This window comes from Mytilus californianus, unplaced genomic scaffold (genome assembly GCF_021869535.1).
Source record: "Mytilus californianus isolate M0D057914Y unplaced genomic scaffold, xbMytCali1.0.p SCAF_3, whole genome shotgun sequence".
In the NCBI taxonomy this organism is placed as follows: Eukaryota; Metazoa; Mollusca; class Bivalvia; order Mytilida; family Mytilidae; genus Mytilus; species Mytilus californianus.
This window is the reverse complement of record NW_026262679.1, coordinates 97,989,261-98,010,170: the sequence shown is the minus strand read 5'-3', so window position 1 is coordinate 98,010,170 and position 20,910 is coordinate 97,989,261. Positions and strand designations below refer to the sequence as shown.

Below are 20,910 nucleotides of genomic sequence, written 5' to 3'. Positions count from 1 at the left end.
AGTATACAGATCTAAAGGTTAATATAACTAAGAAGTGTGTAAAGTTTTAAGCAATAATCATAAACTGTTTTTGAGATACGGCGCGACATGTGAAAAACCCCTCCCCCTTTTTTAACAAAATACTCAATATCTCTAAAATAAAATTTTGAATCATCACCAAAAAGTATACAGATCTTAAGATTAATATAATTAAGTAGTGTGTAAAGTTTTAAGCAATAATCATAAATTGTTTTTTAGATACGGTGCGACATGTGAAAAAAAACACACACCTGTTTTAGTTACTAAGTCCCGTAACTCAAAAAGTTTTAATCTTATTATCACCAAAAAGTATACAGATCGTTTGACCATCATAAGAAACAACTATGTTAAGTTTCATGAAATTTGGATAAGTCATTCTCAAGTTACGGTGCGACATGTTTACGCCGGACAGACAGACGGACAGACAGACGGACAGACACAGGACATTTGTATAACATAATACGTCCCGTCAAAAATTGACGGGCGTATAAAAATAGCAGTTGCACAACTCCATGCCCTATGGAAGAATTTGTGAGAGTTTGGCTTAATTCTGTCAAACTATTTTCAGAAAGTTGTAGATTAACAAACTAATATAAGAGGAAATGACCAAGTCCATGTGTTGGTATGAAAAACACCTAAAATGAATTTTAGTAACCAATATTCCTTATATCTAAACTATTTACACAGTGTCTTAAAAATTCAGCAAAGAACAATGGGTAGCTGTTATGAGTTGTTGTATTCATTTACACTGTTTCTCCTTTTATTGTGAAACCATAAAATACGTTTTGTAGAACATGAAATAAATACTGACCTCTGTTTTTAAGTTCAGACAGCAGACTTCCTTTTCCTTCATGACCTACTAAATGCCCTAGATAATGACCTGGCTGTAAATGTAGAAAAAAGTCAAAAACCAGGAACAAAACATTTCAGAATAAGAAATTAAAACAAAATTTATGTAAGTATGTCAAAAAGAAAATTTAAAAAGTGAAAACATTGAAGATGAAGCATATTGGAAATTTGAATATCCAAAGTGGTCTTAAAAGGGCATTAGATGTCAAATTCATGTTCACTAATTTGACTCAAATTCTCATATTTGGTTTATAACATACTAAAACCTATGTCCAAATTTTAAAAAGTCTAAAATAAACAATTTACGTTGCATGGACTCAATAATATGTATCAGCATTTCTTGTGTATTTTAGTCTAGACACCATTAATTAACCATTGAGGTGACCTACGAAGACTGCCGACAGTCATATAAACTGATATAAATATAAATATAGATATAAATAGATACTAAACACATGCAATTGGATTTTTCTAGGTCTGTTTGATTTCATATTGTAGGTTAAAAAAATATGTTAATCATCATTATAACCTGTATAAGAATAAGTTTTTGTGGATCGAATCAGTCAACCAAATCATTTACCCCTGTTTCACTTTCAATTTTGACATTCTTTTCCTTTTATAGCTTAGCATTTTTTGACAAAATTGAACCAAACTGTCTGCTAAAAGCGAATTATTATTTTACTATTTCACTTTCATTAATGATTGAACAAAAAAAAATCGTATCTTTATCTATTCTATAACTGGTAGCTAATGTCCTTTTAAAGTATGCAGTATGAGTTTTGCTCATTTATGAAGGCCATATGGTGACCTATAGTTGTAGACTTCTATATCATTTAGTCTTTGGTAGAGAGTTGTCTCATTAGCAATCATACCACATCTTCTTATTTTTATATTAAAGTGCTTATGTATTTAGATATGCAAAACTTACTCCTCTATAAAAGGTTTATCCAAGTCCTTTGACAATAATGGAAAAAATGCTTTTGTGTAAACATAAACAAATAAAAAAGTTAATACTTACTCTCAAAACCATCTCAACTTTTGATTTTTTTTTCTAACTTAGAGCTTAGCTTGCAAACAAATATTTTTAATTGATACTTACATTACATTTAAAATAAGGATGTAAATCCATTATAGGCCATGACATGGAGAGATTTCTAACATCTTTCACTGGAACTGTATAGGCTATTTTCTGTCAACAGAACAAGTCAAATACATTGAATCTCTTTTAATTTTAACATCTTTAAAATCCAAGTTCTTTTTTATGTTAAGAAGTAATTGGCTTTATAGATACTGCTAAAGTTTTGAGAAATTTAAATGAGGTTGTTGGTTTTCTTTCAATAACAGAATAACATACCCGAAATTTTATCTCATAGACAGTCTTTTCATTTAAGCATCATCACTGTAGATCTAACATTCCAAGTACTGTGGATTCATTATTACTCACGAGATACCATTTTTCATGGATTTCATGAGTACAGATAAACCATGAATTTAAATGTTCAACGAAGTACAAATTTTCCATAGGATTGTATGCAGACTTTTGTTAAACAAAGAAAATCAAATTTTCTCTTAATCCAAGAAAATTGGTATCCACAAAAAATAAATGATAAAATTGAGAATGGAAATGGGGAATGTGTCAAAGAGACAACAACCCGACCAATGAGTTCTACATTTTATATATCCAATACATAAAAAAAGATGTATAACATAACTGAAAGAAGTTGAGAAATCTTCTTTGAAATCTGTTCATTTATATACAATACTTCCAACTGATTTGAATATTCATGAAAGCTTCTGCAACAAAAATTCCAACTTAAAAATCCAATCTCTATCAGAAAGAAAAATGAAAATCCAAAATCTATGTTAAAGATGATTTTGCCCTCGGACATTTCAAACCATAACAATGATTGGATAAGGACAAATATTAGTAACTTTCTTGTATGCATTCAATTGATCTTGTCATAGATATAAAACATACCTTCATCTGTGCAGGACCAACAGGATGATCCTTCCATTCAGGAACTACAACATTTGTGTTTTCTACATTAGCTATCATAGGAACTACCATTTCTGTTAATTCTTCAATCGATTCTAAAAAAATATAACATCAATTTAGACAGAAACAAGTTGATTTAACAACCATGGAATTGTAAACAAATCAAAATTAAAGTCTTTCAAATATTGATTTAATAATTAAAGAAATATTGGACATTTCATCATGGCTACACAAAAATGATTAACCACTATGTCACATACTGTAAGGGCTATTCCATTAAAATGTATGTGGGAGGGTAGGAAGGGACTTTCAAAATATCCCTACAACCAAGAACCATTTTTTAGATAATTTTGCATAATGGTAATAGACGCATACTGAAAAAAGACCCATGGCCCACATTCAATAATTAAACTTCCCTTCCTACCCTCCCACATACATTTTAATGAAATAGCCCTAAATTCAATAATTTTTTGTTGCATTTATTATTGTGATTGTTGAACAATGGACAAAAATGTCAGATAAATTATTGTGATTTCAGAAATAGCTGCATATGAATAATGTTATCAAAATTTTAAATGCAAGTTTTTATTTTTTTAGAAAGCTCACTTATCCCAATTTTCTAAAGAATAAAAACATCCCAAAATTTCTGAAGTTACAGTATGCTAAATAAATATAAATTGTAAGAATTTTAATTGTTCGAACCTAAACTTTTTGGAAATTGCATCCAAAAAAAAAAGTAACATAACAAAAATACCAAACTCCATGGAAAATTCAAAACGGAAAGTCCTTTACCAAATGGCAAAATCAAAAGCTCAAACACATCCAACGAATTGAAAACAGCTGTCATATTCCTGACTTGGTACAGGCATTTCCTCATGTAGAAAATAGTGGATTAAACCTGGTTTTATAGCTAGCTAAACCTCTCACATGTATAACTGTCGCTTAGAATTCCATTATATTGACAACAATGTATGAGCAAAATAAACATCACCAAATAGGTATGAAATCAAGATTCCACAGTCCATGAGAAAGAATTTGCAGCTTATGGCTTTTCCACAGAAAGAAAAGATTTTTTTAAACTTTGAAAAGTGATCATTTTACCATATTGTACTCTTTAAATTTATGTATAATTTTACTGACCTTTTCCTAGTACACAAAGTCCCATGATATTTGAAGAATAATAACCATCGTGAAATTTCAGCAAAGCATCCCTTACATTTACACCATTAGATTTTGGAATGGTGTCAAGAGTGTCCTTATTACCTGAAAAAAATACCGTAATATAATTACTAAAACCATAGTTACAAAAAATATGTATTGTATATTGTCTGTTGAACTTTTTAAATAAAAGAAGAATGTGTTCATGGGACAGACGTACAGACAGACAAGAGTAAACCTTCATGCCCCCTTAGCCTAGAGGTTGGGGCATAAAACTCCTCTTGAAACATTGGATTTTTCTTTAACTACTGTAAATTCAAAAAACATATACATGTATTTAATATTGCAAATGATAATCAAACAACAAATATGAGAGACTTATTAAATAATGTGATTTCTGGAAATGCTGCATACAAATAGTGTGTTCAAAGGTTTCTTAACAGTCTTGCTTTACAAAAATGATCGTTATACAGTCATCATGTTTCTAAATGCTTCATCTATCACAGATAATGTTTGTTGATTAGTGAACTGCATGTATATGCTGTACATTTTTTTCTTAAATATTTGTTTTGTAAAGTTTACATTCTAAGTCTAAGCACCTAAATAAATTTAATTGTAGAATTTCTAAATAATATTAAAGAATTTTCTTCCTATCTAGTATCTAAAATATAATGGTATAATTGATTGATTAAAAAAAATAAATCTAATTTTACCTGTTCCAAATTTAGAATAATCATGTGAAGGATCTGTAAGGGTTTTCTCTAACTGGTGAATTCTCCAAGGATCACTCTGTAAATTTTTATCATTTTCAGAGTTGACTGCATTAACCTCCCTGTCTGTTGCACTCTCCGTAAACAAAGGACACAGAAAGAACTGTGAAAACCTACAAAGTAGTAGGAGCTAGTGAGTATATATTTTTTTATCCAAAAATTTAGGGAATAAATTGAATGAAACCTACAACCAAGAATGGATGTAATCAGATCCTAAAGAAAATAATGTTTATAAGCCTTGACTGTTAACAAAAACATTGGTGCTTTAGTAACAAGATTCCTAAACCAAAAATCCAGTATTTACTTTCTAGATTTGATCAAGAGTTCAGTGCTTACTTACCCAGACCTGCTACCAAGTATCAGTTAGTTGGTAAATCAGATCTCAAATCAAGAATCAAGTATGTATTTACTTAAATAGATCTGTGACCAATACTTTGCATTTGTGTCAATTTTTCAAAAATGCAATGATTCATTTTTGCCACTTGGTTATATTTCATTTGCCCCAAAAAACTACATTTGCGCAATTTTACAGGTATAAACACATAAGGGAAAAGTTATTTACCCTGCGTAATTATGTGAATTTATACTCATTTTTAATACAAAACTGAGAGTGGCTTAAGTTTAAAATTGTATAATGTTCATGTGTAACATATCTGCAACAACTAAAATAGAACCAACAACGGACCAGAATCGCCACATGCAGTTTAAGATTTTGTAAAATGCACAAATTAATTCAAAACAATCATACTTTTTCATTTAGTAGGACGTAATTAAGAATATTCAGGCAACAAAGTACATAACAATGTGATCTATGGACACACCGGTCATCACTTATACGATGGGAAAAAGACAAATTTAGAACATTCTAACAATTGCTTACAAGTTTTGTGGCATAGCAGACTTTTAGTTTTACTTCAGTGTATATTGCTTTCATTGTGGTTTTTATTAAAAGTCTTTGCTCAATACATCTTATTCTATCATTTATATTATTTACCTGTATTATCGATTCAAATGGAATGTTTAATTTGGTGCAATGAAATGCCAATTGGCGCAAAAGCAAAACACTGTTTGGCCCTTATCTACCTAGATTTGTAACAAAACATTCTAATCTCACCTGTCTAATGGTCCAGGTAAATGTTCTGGTGATATTTTCAAAATAAAAGCCTATCTGTATAATGCTCCTGGTAAAAGTTCTGGTGATATGTCAAAAAAAAATTCCCCCCCTTCCATGGGTGACTGGGGAATAGAAATAATTTGTCACCTGTCACCTGTGGTCTTCCTCCGACTGGCAGTAAAAAACCCTTGCCATAGTAGGATGTCTATTAGGCTGTGCAGGATGTACCAATCCGTAGCCACGTCAGGTCAGAATGGGGATGTTAAATCCAATGCCTTTTGTGAAGAGGGTGCCACGCTCTCTGCACATTAAGAACCCTTGCAACAACTCAATGAGGGGTCCGTAGGTGACCTGTTGTAAGGCAAAATTTCTGCCCCTATCCAATATACCCTCATTTACTTCTGTAATTGTTTTGTTGATATGTCAAAATAAAAACTTACCTCTCTAATGCTCCTGGCAAATGTTCTGGTGATATGTCAAAATGAAAGCCTACATGTATAATTATCCAGGAAAACACTCTGGTGATATGTCGTAATAAAAGCCAACTAATCTAATGCTCCTGGTAAAAGTTCTGGAGATATGTTATGATCAAAGCCTATCTGTCTAATGCTCCTGGTAAATGTTCTGGTGATATGTAATAATAAAAGCCTACCTGTTTAATGCTCCTGGTAAAAGTTCTGGTGATATATTTAATAAAAGCCTACCTGTCTAATGTTCCTGGTAAATGTTCTGGTGATATAACAAAAAAAAGCCTACCTGTCTATTGCTCCTGGTAAAAGTTCTGGTGATATGTAATAATAAAAGCCTACCTGTCTAATGCTCCCGGTAAAAGTTCTGGTGATATGTAATAATAAAAGCCTACCTGTCTGATGTTCCTGGTAAATGTTCTGGTGATATGTAATAAAAAAAGCCTACCTGTCTAATGCTCCTGGTAAATGTTCTGGCGATATAACAAAAAAAAACCTACCTGTCTAATGCTCCCGGTAAATGTTCAGGTGATATGTAATAATAAAAGCCTACCTGTCTAATGCTCCCAATAAATGTTCTGTTGATATGTAATAATAAAAGCCTACCTGTCTAATGCTACCGGTAAATGTTCTGGTGATATGTCAATATGAAAGCCTACCTATCAAAAGCTCCAGGTAAATGTTCAGGTGATATGTCAAAATAAAAGTTGGTATGTTCTCCTGAAGTGTAAGCATTAGAACTTCCTCCATGTTCACTTAGGAACTACAACAGATAAAATTCAGATACACCAATTATTCATATTTCATTGACATAAGAAGTCATACATTAAAACACAATAACCAAAATGATATTTTTCATCCTGACAGTACAAATTTCATATTCACAAAATCTTTAGACTTGTACAAAACTTCACCATTTAAGTTTTGAGACAGAAAGCAAAAATTTTATTCTTAAAGTTTTATCTGGAAAAAATAAGGAGTGGTCAGGCTTAAATTTTATGAAATATTATTCCATAAATATTTTCCTAAACTCAGATATATATCGATTCTACCACTGCATCGAGTGTGATACGATATTTATCCACTTGAGACAGTTAAATTTTCAAATTAAATATTTAAAATTTAACTGTCGAGAGTGGATAATATCGTATTGCACGAGATTTGGTGGTGGAATCTGTTTCTCTAATGATTTTCAAACAATATGCAGGCAAACTTATTCCTTCTTTTTGAATGATCTGCAAAAAGATGTGTTCTTTCTATGTGACGTCATCAGACATGGTCGCCTTTTTTCATGCCGTCACAATAGGAAATTCAGAGGAAAGCAAGAAAATTCGACGTCATAATCGGATTTTAACCAATGAAGAACTGAGATCAAACAAACCACACGTTGATTAAATTTTTTTTATACAATGGGTGCAGAAAGGGATAAATTGACGAAGAATTAGAGAAATATATATATCTGCAATTGTTTAGTTTTTTTTTTAAACAATTAGAAAATTTATATTTGTCTTATCTTTTTTTGTACTCAAAAATATAATAAATTCATGCTGGATAAATCAGAATATCTGTACTGGATTATACAAATGAAAAATAAGAAGATGGGTTATAATTGCCAATGAGACAACTTTCCACCGAAGACCAAATGTCAATGTATGGCCCGTCAAAAAAGTTTAAGCAGCTATAGGTCCATGTACAGCCTTCAACTAAGTCTACATAAAAAAAGGATAAGTGGTTCACTTAAAATATTTGTATTAAACTCACCTTACTGTATTCATTCTCCTGTTCATACTAAAACAGAGAAAAAAAACCAAATTATATTATATTCAACACTTTAACAAATCACACTGAACTAAATAAAATGCTTCGCTGGGGCGCAGCTTGATACGACCGCAGAGGTCGAACCCTGAACAGTTGGGGCAAGTATGGACACAACATGCAAGCTTGATACAGCTCTGAATTTGGATTGTTATTAAATATTTGACACAGCATAGGTTTCTGACACAGAAAGAATGTGGTCTAAGAACTTGAATTTTTTTAATTTACCTATTATGGTCCAATGTCCAAAATCAAAATACATGGTTAGATTCAGCATATCAAAGAACCCCATATATTCAATTTTTGTTAAAATCAAACAAAGTTTAATTTTGGACCCCAACTTGGACAAACTTGAAAACTGGGCCCATAATCAAAAATCTAAACACATGTTTAGATTCAGCATATCAAAGAACCCCAAGAATTCAATTTTTGCTAAAATCAAACTAAGTTTAATTTTGGACCCTTTGGACCTTAATGTAGACCAATTTACAAAACGGGACTTAAAATTAAAAATCTAAATACACGGTTAGATTTGGAATATCAAAGAACCCCAATAATTCAATTTTTGATGAAATCAAACAAAGTTTAATTTTGGACCCTTTTGACCTGAATATGAACCAATTTGATAGTGGGGCCCACAAATAAAAAATCTAAATTCATGGTTAGATTCAGCATATCAAAGAACCCCATATATTCAATTTTTGTTGAAATCAAAAAAAGTTTAATTTTGGACCCCAACTTGGACCAACTTGAAAACTGGGCCCATAATCAAAAATCTAAACACATGGTTAGATTCAGCATATCAAAGAACCCCAAGAATTCAATTTTTGTTGAAATCAAACTTAGTTTAATTTTGGACCCTTTGGACCTCAATGAAGACCAATTTAAAAAACGGGACCCAAATTAAAAATCTAAAAACACGGTTAGATTTGGCATATCAAAGAACCCCAATAATTCAATATTTGATGAAATCAAACAAAGTTTAATTTTGGACCCTTTTGACCTCAATATGAACCAATTTGATAGCTGGGCCTACAAATAAAAAATCTAAATACATGGTTAGATTCAGCATATCAAAGAACCTCATATATTCAATTTTTGTTGAAATCAAATAAAGTTTAATTTTGGACCCCAATTTGGACCAACTTGAAAACTGGGCCCATAATCAAAAATCTAAATACATGTTTAGATTCAGCATATCAAAGAACCCCATATATTCAATTTTTGTTGAAATCAAACAAAGTTTAAATACTGGACCCTATCTTGGACCAACTTGAAAACTGGGCCCATAATCAAAAATCTAAACACATGTTTAGATTCAGCATATCAAAGAACCCCAAGAATTCAATTTTTGTTAAAATCAAACTAAGTTTAATTTTGGACCCTTTGGACCTTAATGTAGACCAATTTAAAAAACAGGACCCAAAATTAAAAATCTAAATACACGGTTAGATTTGGAATATCAAAGAACCCCAATAATTCAATTTTAGATGAAATCAAACAAAGTTTAATTTTGGACCCTTTTGACCTCAATATGAACCAATTTGATAACGGGGTCCACAAATAAAAAATCTAAATACATGGTTAGATTCAGCATATCAAAGAACCCCATATATTCAATTTTTGTTGAAATCAAACAAAGTTTAATTTTGGACCCTTTGGACCTTAATGTAGACCAATTTGAAAACTGGGCCAAAAATCAAAAATCTAAATACATGTTTAGATTCAGCATATCAAAGAACCTTATATATTCAATTTTTGCTAAAATCAAACAAAGTTTAATTTTGGACCCTTTGGACCTTAATGTAGACCAATTTGAAAACTGGACCCAAAATTAAAAATCTAAATACACTGTTAGATTCGGCATAACAAATAAATAAATGTGATCAAAGATTTTACAAATCTAATGCGCCATACTGTGCAATTAAAGATTACTTCTTGAAATTTTTCAATATTTGAAATTTGAAAAAAAAATAATATTTGAAGAATAATTCTTTTTAATTTCTGAAATCTGAAATGAGAAAAAATTGGCCCCCCACATTTTCTTTTTATCCCCCCCCCCCCTTTTTCCCCCAAAAAAATTCTTTCCCTCAAGATATGGTCATAATCTCAATTCAAATTTCCAATGGAGTTGGCAACCATAATTACCCATTTAAATTTACCATAGTGCTAACTTAATCTATTTTATAATAGAATTAATAAAAATATAGTGTCAAATCTTTCATATGGATTTTTTTGTAAAAAAAAAAGATGCAACATTTGCAGATATTTTTACTGGTCTTCCTTTATAAATATGCATTTCTTTAAACATAATTTAAAAGCAGTGTAAGGGAAGTAACCAAAACGTTGTATTTGGATTACCTCCCTTACACTGTTTTAGATTATCTTTATTGTTCATTAACCATTACTTTATACATAATTTAAAAGCAGTGTAAGGGAGATAATTTCAATGATGTATTTGATTTATCTCCCTTACACTGCTTTAAATTATGTTTTGTACTAAAGTATTTGTCCATTAACCAGGACAACCTTGTTTTCCCCCCTTTTTTGCCCCTAATTCCTAAACAGTTTGAGCCATAACCCCCCAAAGCAAATCCTAACCATCCCTTTGTGGTATGGAAACTTGTAGTATAATTTCAGAGAGGTCCATACACCGTTCCACAGTTATTGTCTGGAAACTAGAAAATGCTCATTTTTGGCCCCTTTTTGGCCCCTAATTCCTTAACTGTTGGTACCATAACCCCCAAAATCAATCCCAACCTTCCTTTTGTGGTATTTAACCTTATGGTCAAATTTCAAAAAGATCCATTCACTTAAACTAAAGTTAGAGTGCGAAAACCAATGTGTATTCGGACGACGACGCCGGACGACGACGACGCCGGACGACGACGACGACGGACGACGACGACGACGACGCCAACGTCATACCAATATACGACCACAAAATTTTTTTGCGGCCGTATAAAAATACACCTTAAGAAATACCACTATGTACTATGTAATCAATAAACCAAATGAGAGATTTAAACTTTATAGCTTATCTTAAGGAAATTCACATCTCTTGGCAAACATAAAAATATAATTTGAACAATTCATTATAATACCTATATTTATGTATGCATCAGACATGTATTTTTACAGGTACATGTATTAATAATTTATTTTTGGATGTAACTTGTTTGGCTGAAAGTTTTTTGTCTCTCAGCTCATAGACATAATTTTGTCATGTGATCGTGACGTCATCAATGTTTTTTTCATGATTTACTCCTTAAAAATGGAATTTAGAATTAAATTATAAGGAATGACTGTAACATTTTTTCTGTCATTTCGATATAACATCAAAAATGAGGTGCACTTTTAAATAACCACCAATGCAGGTTATTCAGTGTGCACCACATATTTTATGTTCTTTCTTCATAGACAGAAAAAATATTACAGTCATCCCATAAAGAAAGGTATCAGATTTGTTTTAACATTCTTCCAGATTACAAGTTTCCAATTTTATATCATATGAATGTCTTATTAGAACAGGATTATCAATTTTGATACATAGCTTCTCTGTTAATACAGAATGATGAATCACTGAAATCAAAAAGCTAAAACATCGAAATTTTCCAGAAATGAGTGAAATTAAAATAAATTAAAAGTAATCATACCTTTTTAGTTCCCAAAAACAGCATGTGTTCACAAAAATGTGCCAACCCAGGCAGTTCTACCGGATCTTTCATGTGTCCTTAAACGTAATTTGTTGAATAGAATTAATAACAATATTTCAGGAAACGCATATTGTTATAGGTAGATTTCAAGAGTAGAAGAGTACTGAGGCCACAATGTTACACGAAAAAATTATAAAAATTCACAACACAATACAAGAACAACCCCAAAAAAATACAAATACACATTTAACAGATAAATATGTACACATGACAAGTAAACAACTGACAACCTTGAAAAGTAAATGTTAAAGTAACAATAACTAAAAAAAAAGTTGTCCATATGAGACACAGATACCCCCACATACATGTATATAATGCAGACAGGAGTAACATCAGTTATTGTAAAGGGAATGGTTCAGTGGATGTTGTACATGTCTGTGAATCAAAATTTTGGCTATTTTGTGTTTTATCAAAAAGACAAAAGTGAAATCAGTCAAATTCAAATATAATTTGTGATTTATGTCATAACAACATTTCAAAATTTCAAAAAATTTAGAGGATGTTAACTCAAAATGTCTGTTGAAACCAAAAGATTGCCTTTTTATTACTGTGTTAAGGAATCTGATGTTCAGTAATTGTCGTTTGTTGATGTGGTTCATAAGTGTTTCTTGTTTCTCGTTTTTTATATAGATTAGACCGTTGGTTTCCCCGTTTGAATGGTTTTACACTAGTAATTTTTGGGGCCCTTTATAGCTTGCTGTTCGGTGTGAGCCAAGGCTCCGTGTTGAAGACTGTACTTTGACCTATAATGGTTTACTTTTATAAATTTTGACTTGGATGGAGAGTTGTCTCATTGGCACTCATACCACATCTTCTTATATCTATAACTCTGGAAAGATAAAAGATAAATGGATTATATTTGGACTGGATCTGCGAGTATTGGTCCCTTACAACATATTCAAATTTAAAATGAGTTGATGGATGCTTCTCAAGTTAATATTGAAATAAACTAATTTCAAGATATATATAAAACATTAAAAATCAGAAGTAAAGCCAGGTGCGTTAATTGAACAATAAGCAAAAAACAACTAAAAATGTTGCCTTGTAGCACAGGATTTGAAGCTCCATATAAAATACTACATAATCCTCAGAAAACTTTATTCTACATATTTTCCCAACAAAACTAGCTTATCCTATACAAAGTTTACCAGTCATGGACAAGTGGATGAGTCAGCTGGTATTTCAAATTCTATTGTATAGATTGAATCTTCATGTTTAAGCCATCTCAGTACTAGAGGTACAATGACTGTTTGTAAATGGTTAAAATTTTTGTTTTGAATCATTCATGTTTTAGATGATGTTTTCAACATTTTCACATTTACCTTGAATTTCTTGCAGAAAATATTTTGAATGTTACAACTTTGGCAAATTATTCATAATTAGCTGTAGGTGGCATGTGTATCATTTACAATACACATCAGCCAGTTCCACCTATATATCTAGGCCATTCATTAGGAGGCACTACAGGGTGCTTTTACCTTTCTATTCTACTGATAAGCACTGCCTGAATTTAGGAATTATAACATAAGGTATACATGGATTATATTGAAAAGTACCACCTACAAATGGGAAAAGTACCAGTCAACTGAACATAAAAGATAATGAAACCCCTGTATATCCATGACTGATTATTGTTTGAAAAAAATCCAGTGGCAAAAATGTCATGTATTTTCAAGTGGTAGTTTCATTTTTAGTCTCAATATTAAATCCTCACCAATATTTACATCCATAGCTCCTGAAGCCTTGTCTGTTTCAGGATCACTGATTAATAACACTTTCATCCCATTTTTTAGTTCTAATCCTTCATATGCTCTTTTATCTTCTGCAGATTTCAAGATGGCATCTGAGTTGATTTTGCTTTTTATGTATTGGCTTGCCATTGTAGAAGTGAATCTTTAATGATAAATATTAATAGAAATTTAAACTATGGAGACTGCAAAAAGCGAAGTTTCATGTTTTTATGGCATGAAATCATAAGACTTAGGGGTTCCCAATAAGACGAGTTCATGAGTCCTACAATCAAGTTTGATTCATAATTTTTCTAAGTACTGTCTAGTGGGAAATTTACATGTTGATTTTTATTTCCATGCTTATTAAGTGATTCACATAAAATCCATAAAATATACATTTGTGTCTATTAGATTGATTGATTGTTGGTTGCTTTGCATCCAGTGGCAAATATTTCATGCATTTTCAGGACAAGAACAAAATTAACAATAAATATAATAGGTAGGGACAATTAAGTTAGAATCAAGAACAAGCAAAACATGAAAATAAAACCTCACACAAAGGTTAGGCCCTAGAAATCATGAAATTAACAACATTACAGTACATTATACAGTAGTTTAAATCCTATAATACATCCTCCTGATTTTTTCAGTTAGGTCAATATCATCATCATCGCATAATAAAAGTTGATCATAATAACCTTAATTTGAATATATGACATTCTGATTTGTCTGGAAGACGAGATGCTTTTTGTGTTTTTGTGTTGTTGGATTGCTGTATATCCCACATTCCCTTTTACGTAATTAAATAAATGATGAATTCAACATAAACCTTCACTGTCCTTGTTTTTCTTCAAAATTTGGGTCTTACAATGTACATGATGTAAAGCCAAAATAACAAATTCCTGGACATATGCAAAAAAGGCAGTCCTTATTGAGAACCAAGTTCACCTCCCAATGTCACTGCAGGCAAACTAAAAAAACAAATGTTGTTTTATTAATGATAAAAAAAAAAGACCAATGCAAAGGCAAGATAAGGAATTCTCTCAAGGGATTACGATAGTGGCCAGGACGAAAATCCCAAATACAGAATTGCAGATACATGTTTGTAAAAACTCTTGAACAACAAAACTTCTGATGAATAGTACTAAACAAGAATGTGTTCATAGTACACGGATGCCCCACTCTACTATCGTAGGTGGGGCATAAAAAGCAAGAAATTTTAGGTAAAGAGCTGATTCCTAACAAAATTCCTATTATCAATAGCAGTAGCAATTACAGATTGATGATGTTTAACAAATCAAGGACCATGCTGAGCTGCACAAACCGATTTAAAGCAGCCAGTATCTAAAAGAAAAATTAAAATTCTTATGGACAGAGGAACTCTTTGCCATCACATTGGTTTTGGACTGAATTGGCATGCAAGAAATTAAATATAAAACTCTCTGACTATTGGAGTCTTGTCCCTAAACTACAAAAATAGAAAATCACAGGACAACAACTTATGCAAATATTTTCCAAATTAACCACTACATGTACATAAAAAAGTATGGAATCAGATTTACTATTGAACTGATAAAGTGACATATGCCAACATAAATGGTTAATTACATACACAGTTGCCACTATAGTACAAAAGAGTATATTTTGTCATAAGAAAATAATTGTACAAGCTACATGTGTAGTGCGAATTCCTACACTGATGTTTGTGTCTAAAACATCAGACTATATGCATGACACAATATTTATAATTATTTACATCAGGGATGTCATTGAATCATTTGAAAGAAAGAAAAATAACTGAAAATTATGAGACTTTTTGATACTGTAAAAGTACAGCCAAGCAGAAGAATCTGCAGCTTTGAGATCTTCATAGTAGCCTAGGTACACATTTTGTTCATGTATTTGATTACAAATGTGTCATTTGAAATTTATGGCATGAAACCTTCAAATTAGTTAAAAGGGAGGTTAGAAACAACTGTTAGCAAAGTCTTTACTTCAAAAAACATATTTTGTTAGTTTAAGGATTATGTACCCTTTTGTTGTTTCAATGCTAAACATACATGTATGGAAATTTTTTAAAAAATCCACAGGCTTTCTTTCCCCTTTTACTCTTATATTGAACAATTATGTACATTATAGAAAGTGGATTTCTGCATGCAGTGCTAGCAATGATTTCCTTAAAACTTGTTTTTAAATAAAGATATTAACTAAAACAACTACAAATATGGACATATTCAAGTACACCTTCTAGTGTGGGCTTGACTTTTGTGAATCAGCACAATGTTTTTTGGATTGAAAAGGTTGTTTATGATTTTTTGAAAACAATTTAGACTAGCACAACATGAACAAACAAGTAAGACATCTATGTTTAAAATGTTTTAACAAAAATCAATGTAATAAAGTCTGGGGATTTTCTGTAAGAATCTTGGCTTGAGGAGCCACAAAATCCACATTTACTATTAATTGCAATGAGACAATAAATATAATTCCTGTGAAAGACATTTCCCTTTGATATATGTACATAATGGCACTTCTCTTTTAATCAGTACTTTTTCTGTTTCAATATTAATACACATTGAAAACTTCGTAATACACACTAGCAGGCCTACAGAAAGGACAGTGAGAAAGGATAATAAACCTTGAAGCAACAGAATTTGTTTTAGAATAAAATGAAAAATTCAGACCCTTAAAGTTTCTTCCCATGGATAGGTCTTCAATTAATATATGCCATTGGACAAATTTTCATAGATGTAGGCTATGCATAATGATGCTGATTCTGACAGGAGCTTTGAATCATCCTCCACTTTACTTTGTGTAAAAAGGGGGGTGGTCATCTTCTAGTACAATTTATGAAATTTGGTACAATCATTTGTCAATATGTATGTAACATACAAAAGAAAGTCTTTTTAAGAGTAAAGTTATTCCATTATTATTCACAATAACTCAAAGTCATTTTGTTTAAATAGCTGGCAGCACTGTGTCTGTGTACAGAATTACATAATTTCAACTATCTAATCTCTGACTGGAGTACTGTCAAGGAGATGCGTGTGACAAATTTCACTAGATTATGGCCAATTTATGTCATATTTTATTTAATTTGGTAAAAAATTTTGACGGATGTCATGTGTGCAATTGTAGATTTTATACTAGTGACACTAGTCTACTTGTGAACAAAAAATATGATTTTGACAGAAACAGACGACGTCTTTTTAACATGCAGAGCTCCAGATAAGAATTCACAAATTGGGGTTTTTACCCACCATTTTTTTATGTAATTGGGTGATAAAGTTTTTTAATTGCATTATCAATTCCAATTCACCCCTCAAGCAAATATCAAATTGGGTTTTTCACCACCAAGCTCCTTAATGTATTGGGTTTTTTCATCAACACAATATTGAAAATTTAGGCATGTTATAATCACATTATATCAACCCCAGATGTGTTTCCATCTTAAATGTGTTTCTTTCTTTGTATATGTGCTTAGCTGTTTTATTTGGTTTATTCACTGACGAGCAATTGTACGTTTAATTTGTGTCCCGTTTTAAACGTTCTGTCAGTTTTGTATTTTCTCAAAACTTATGTAAACTGCAGCTGGTGTCACTAGTTGGACAGTAACTAATTGCCTTTCTAGATCCCATATGATCACCCTACAGTTTATAGTTGGGGTAGGTGTGGCTAAGTGTTTAGATTTTTATGTAATATATGTGAAGAAAGTTTTGCCAGTCCTTTCACCTATTTGCCAGATCTACTTTTTAATAAAAATAAAAAGTTGTTCCCAGATTTAAGATATACCCCAAAACCTTGAGATTTATAGGGTGGTTTAATGATGGAGACCACATTCAACTTAAATTTACAAATAATTCTGCAACATCAAGTAAATAAATGACAATGTTATACTGCACTTGCCAATAAGACAACTATCTTAAGCATCCAGAACAATTAGATCAAAACAAAGAAAGTGTCAAGCTGCATAATTTGACGTAAAAAACGGATATGTGTATTCATTCATGAACTAAAATGAAAAAAAATAATATATAAACTGTTTTTGTTTAATTCAATTTACATAAATCTGGGTTAAGTTGTCCCTTATCAGAACTTTTGGTTTCCGATGCTTTCCAACTACATATCATGTCATAATTGATTTGGCCTTTCAATTTTTCCAACTGATTTCGTTTTTGACAAAACCCCGTGTTTATCGATCTATAGCAATGTTCTCGTTAAGGTACTCAAACACGCCCGTGCGTTCAATGGACGCTTCCTAAAGTCACTAGCTGTTTCTTGTTATCATCATAACTTTCCCTCAGCTATCAAAAAGAAGCCGAAAACATGCTTATATTCAATATTTTTATCGGACATTTACTTTCGTTTTAATTCATGTATGTTATGACAAATCCCGAGCAATTCGAAAAAATATGACAGCATGTCACACGCTTATTGGATAAACTTCGAGAAGATCGAAATGTTTTCATAAACACGTGTACCTTTTGAGCAACGGAAAATTCCAACAGGGACCCATTACAGCTACTTGATAACAGGGCTCTATTTTAAGAACGAAAGGACATTTCCAATTATAAATATTATAAAAATAGATTTACGCAACGACTGTATTCAGATAAGGGTAAAAAACGCAAACGATAGCGAATAAAAGCGTTAAGAACTCATGGTTTTGGCATATAATTGGGTTTCCTTTGAATTAATTGGGTTATTGAACCCTGCAATGGGCAATTGCATTGGGTTTTTAATTATTTGTATTGCGTGATCACGCAAATACGCAGCTTATCTGGAGCTCTGACATGATTTGCATGTGTCATACTGTATACCTGTGTGATAAACTACTGTTTCGTATATTGGATTTGCCAAGAAACCTGCTTATTCTTGGTACAATTAATCTAAAATTAAGCATATGTTTACAAAAAAATACTAAGTCATGACAAATTTAGCTTTTCAACCACATTTGTCTCCCTTCGTAGATTGAGCATTCTATATTACTAACAAATGCGGAAGTAGGTTTGTACGAATTCGCGGAATTATACACCTCTTCTTTAAAATATTTACCCCGGGACCAGAGAAATAAAAACAAAACAAATTTGTAATATATGTCTCTGTCTTGACTATTGCGTGAATGGAATTGCCCCTTGTATTTCAAAAATAATTTATTTTTGCAGTGTCTACATATCTGTCTCTGCTTATGATCCGACCCGGTTATGATTTCTTCTGTACTCGAGACTACTTTAGTAGTTTAATCGAAACTACTTTAGTAGTCTCAGTTATCCACCATAACTTTCGATCTACACCATTGTCCAATGTCCTTTTTATACCTTGATTTTATATTTTCTCGTAGTAATCTCTATACCAAAATGTATGATAACTGACGAGAAGACTCCTTTCCTATTGCTAAGCTTCGATTCTTTCCTTGATCATGGTGATGCTCCGTATTGAATCTTTCTTGTGGAGTATACATTTCTCAATAAGCGAGTGTTTGTAGGTAAGTGACGTCTCGGATTTCTATTAACTTAATATTTTCATTACTAAAACGTTTACAACAGGGAAATAGATATCATGAATTGGTCCTAACTTTTACTAAATTTTATCATACTAAAACAAAAAAATTGTCGTGGAAGTACTTTTTAATCTACAGGAATTAAATTGAAATTGGTACTTTTTTTAAGTAACATTATTTATAAACCTAACAAGTTTAAGAATTGTCCTTCAAATCTGGGACTATTATAGTCCCAGTTCAAATCTTTCATTTTGCTTGTGGCAAAGTACATTAAGGTACAGTATTCGACAATCGACTAATTCGACAACAGTTGATTTTTCCTGCATTTTTAAAGTCAATTCAATTAAAAAGTTTGTATTGAATAGACAACTTAACGATCGATTAATTCAACAAATCTTTAACGAACCAGACGATCGGTAACGATTGAATAGCATTTGTTGGATCAATCAACTCAACTGATTACCATCGTTTGTTGTATCAATCAACTTAATTTGTTTATGATGATCACTCAATCGTAACGAAAGATACGATCGATAATAATTGAAAAACATTTGTCGAATCAATCAACTCTATTTATTAATGATGAAGACTCCATCGTAACGATAGATACGATCGATAACGATTGAACGTCATGTATGTTGAATCAATCAACCCAATTTGTTTAAGATGAATTCTCGATCGTAACTATCGATAACGATTTAACACCAGCTGTCGAATCAACCTTCACAGTTTGGTTATTACCACTACTCGATCGTAACGATCGATACGATCGATAACCATTGATAACTTTCTATTAGATAGTTTACTAAAACTGCAAAAGAGAGCAGCAAGAATAATTTTAGACGAACATGATTACACCAAACCTTCAAGCGAATTATTTCACGAATGTAACATTGTGCCGATTACACAAAGAATACATTATCATAAATCATTACTAATGTATAAGGCAAAACATGGCTTAGGTCCAGAATATATGTCCAGTCTTATTTTATCAGCTTCTGCAAACCAAAAATACAATACGAGATTTTCGTCCTCAGATAATTTTATAATTCCAAAACCAAATACAGAGTTGTATAAGTCTAGTTTCTCGTACAATGGACCAAAAGTATGGAATGCTCTTCCTAATTCAATTAAAAAATCAAACACAGTATTAGAATTTAAACATAACTACAAATCTATGTACTTTTAACATTACCATGATATTTGTACTGTAATGCCATATATAATAATTGTTTATTGTATTTTAATTGTATTACATCTTTATTTATCATTATTATTGAATATGTATTGTTTATTTTAATGTAATTATTATTGTATTAAGAGAGCCTTATTGAAAATTGGTGTAATCCAAATGAGTTACTCTCTCTAGATAAAGATATTATTATTATTATTATTATTATAACATCGTTTGTCGATTCAATCAACTCAATTTGATTATGATGAAGACTCGATCGTAACGATAGATACGATCGATAACGATTGAACGTTATATGTCGAATCAATCAACCCAATTTGTTTATGGTAACTATCAGTACGATCGATAACGATTCAACATGATTAGTTATACTATATATATACACCTCAAGCACGTTGACAATTTCTACGACCTCCAGGACATAGCCAGGACACAAAATCGCAAAATGTTCAACAGGAACAGCGCTTTTATTGTTGCTCTATATCTTGAATTATTTTCAACACCGAGAAAAACATTCTCACCTCAATCCCAGTTTAAAGACGGTCCCTAGCACCGGTTTGAGCGGAATTCTTCACTAAAGTC

General features: G+C 31.5%; 1 protein-coding gene across 1 annotated transcript in view; it reads right to left on the bottom strand.

Annotated features, from left to right (window-relative positions):
- The window catches only part of LOC127733288 (insulin-degrading enzyme-like), a 58,624-nt gene extending 40,023 nt beyond the window's left edge, over positions 1-18,601 (bottom strand). Inside the window, exons 1-10 of the mRNA XM_052242642.1 lie at positions 18,454-18,601; positions 13,618-13,796; positions 11,844-11,920; positions 8,134-8,160; positions 7,032-7,135; positions 4,735-4,904; positions 4,004-4,126; positions 2,846-2,958; positions 1,967-2,056; positions 830-902 (exon numbers count right to left, since the gene is read on the bottom strand). Of these exons, the coding sequence (XP_052098602.1) occupies positions 830-902; positions 1,967-2,056; positions 2,846-2,958; positions 4,004-4,126; positions 4,735-4,904; positions 7,032-7,135; positions 8,134-8,160; positions 11,844-11,920; positions 13,618-13,796; positions 18,454-18,536 (1,039 nt within the window). The 5' untranslated portion in view covers positions 18,537-18,601. The remainder of the gene's footprint in view (positions 1-829; positions 903-1,966; positions 2,057-2,845; positions 2,959-4,003; positions 4,127-4,734; positions 4,905-7,031; positions 7,136-8,133; positions 8,161-11,843; positions 11,921-13,617; positions 13,797-18,453) is intronic.
- Between the last annotated feature and the right edge of the window lie 2,309 nt (positions 18,602-20,910).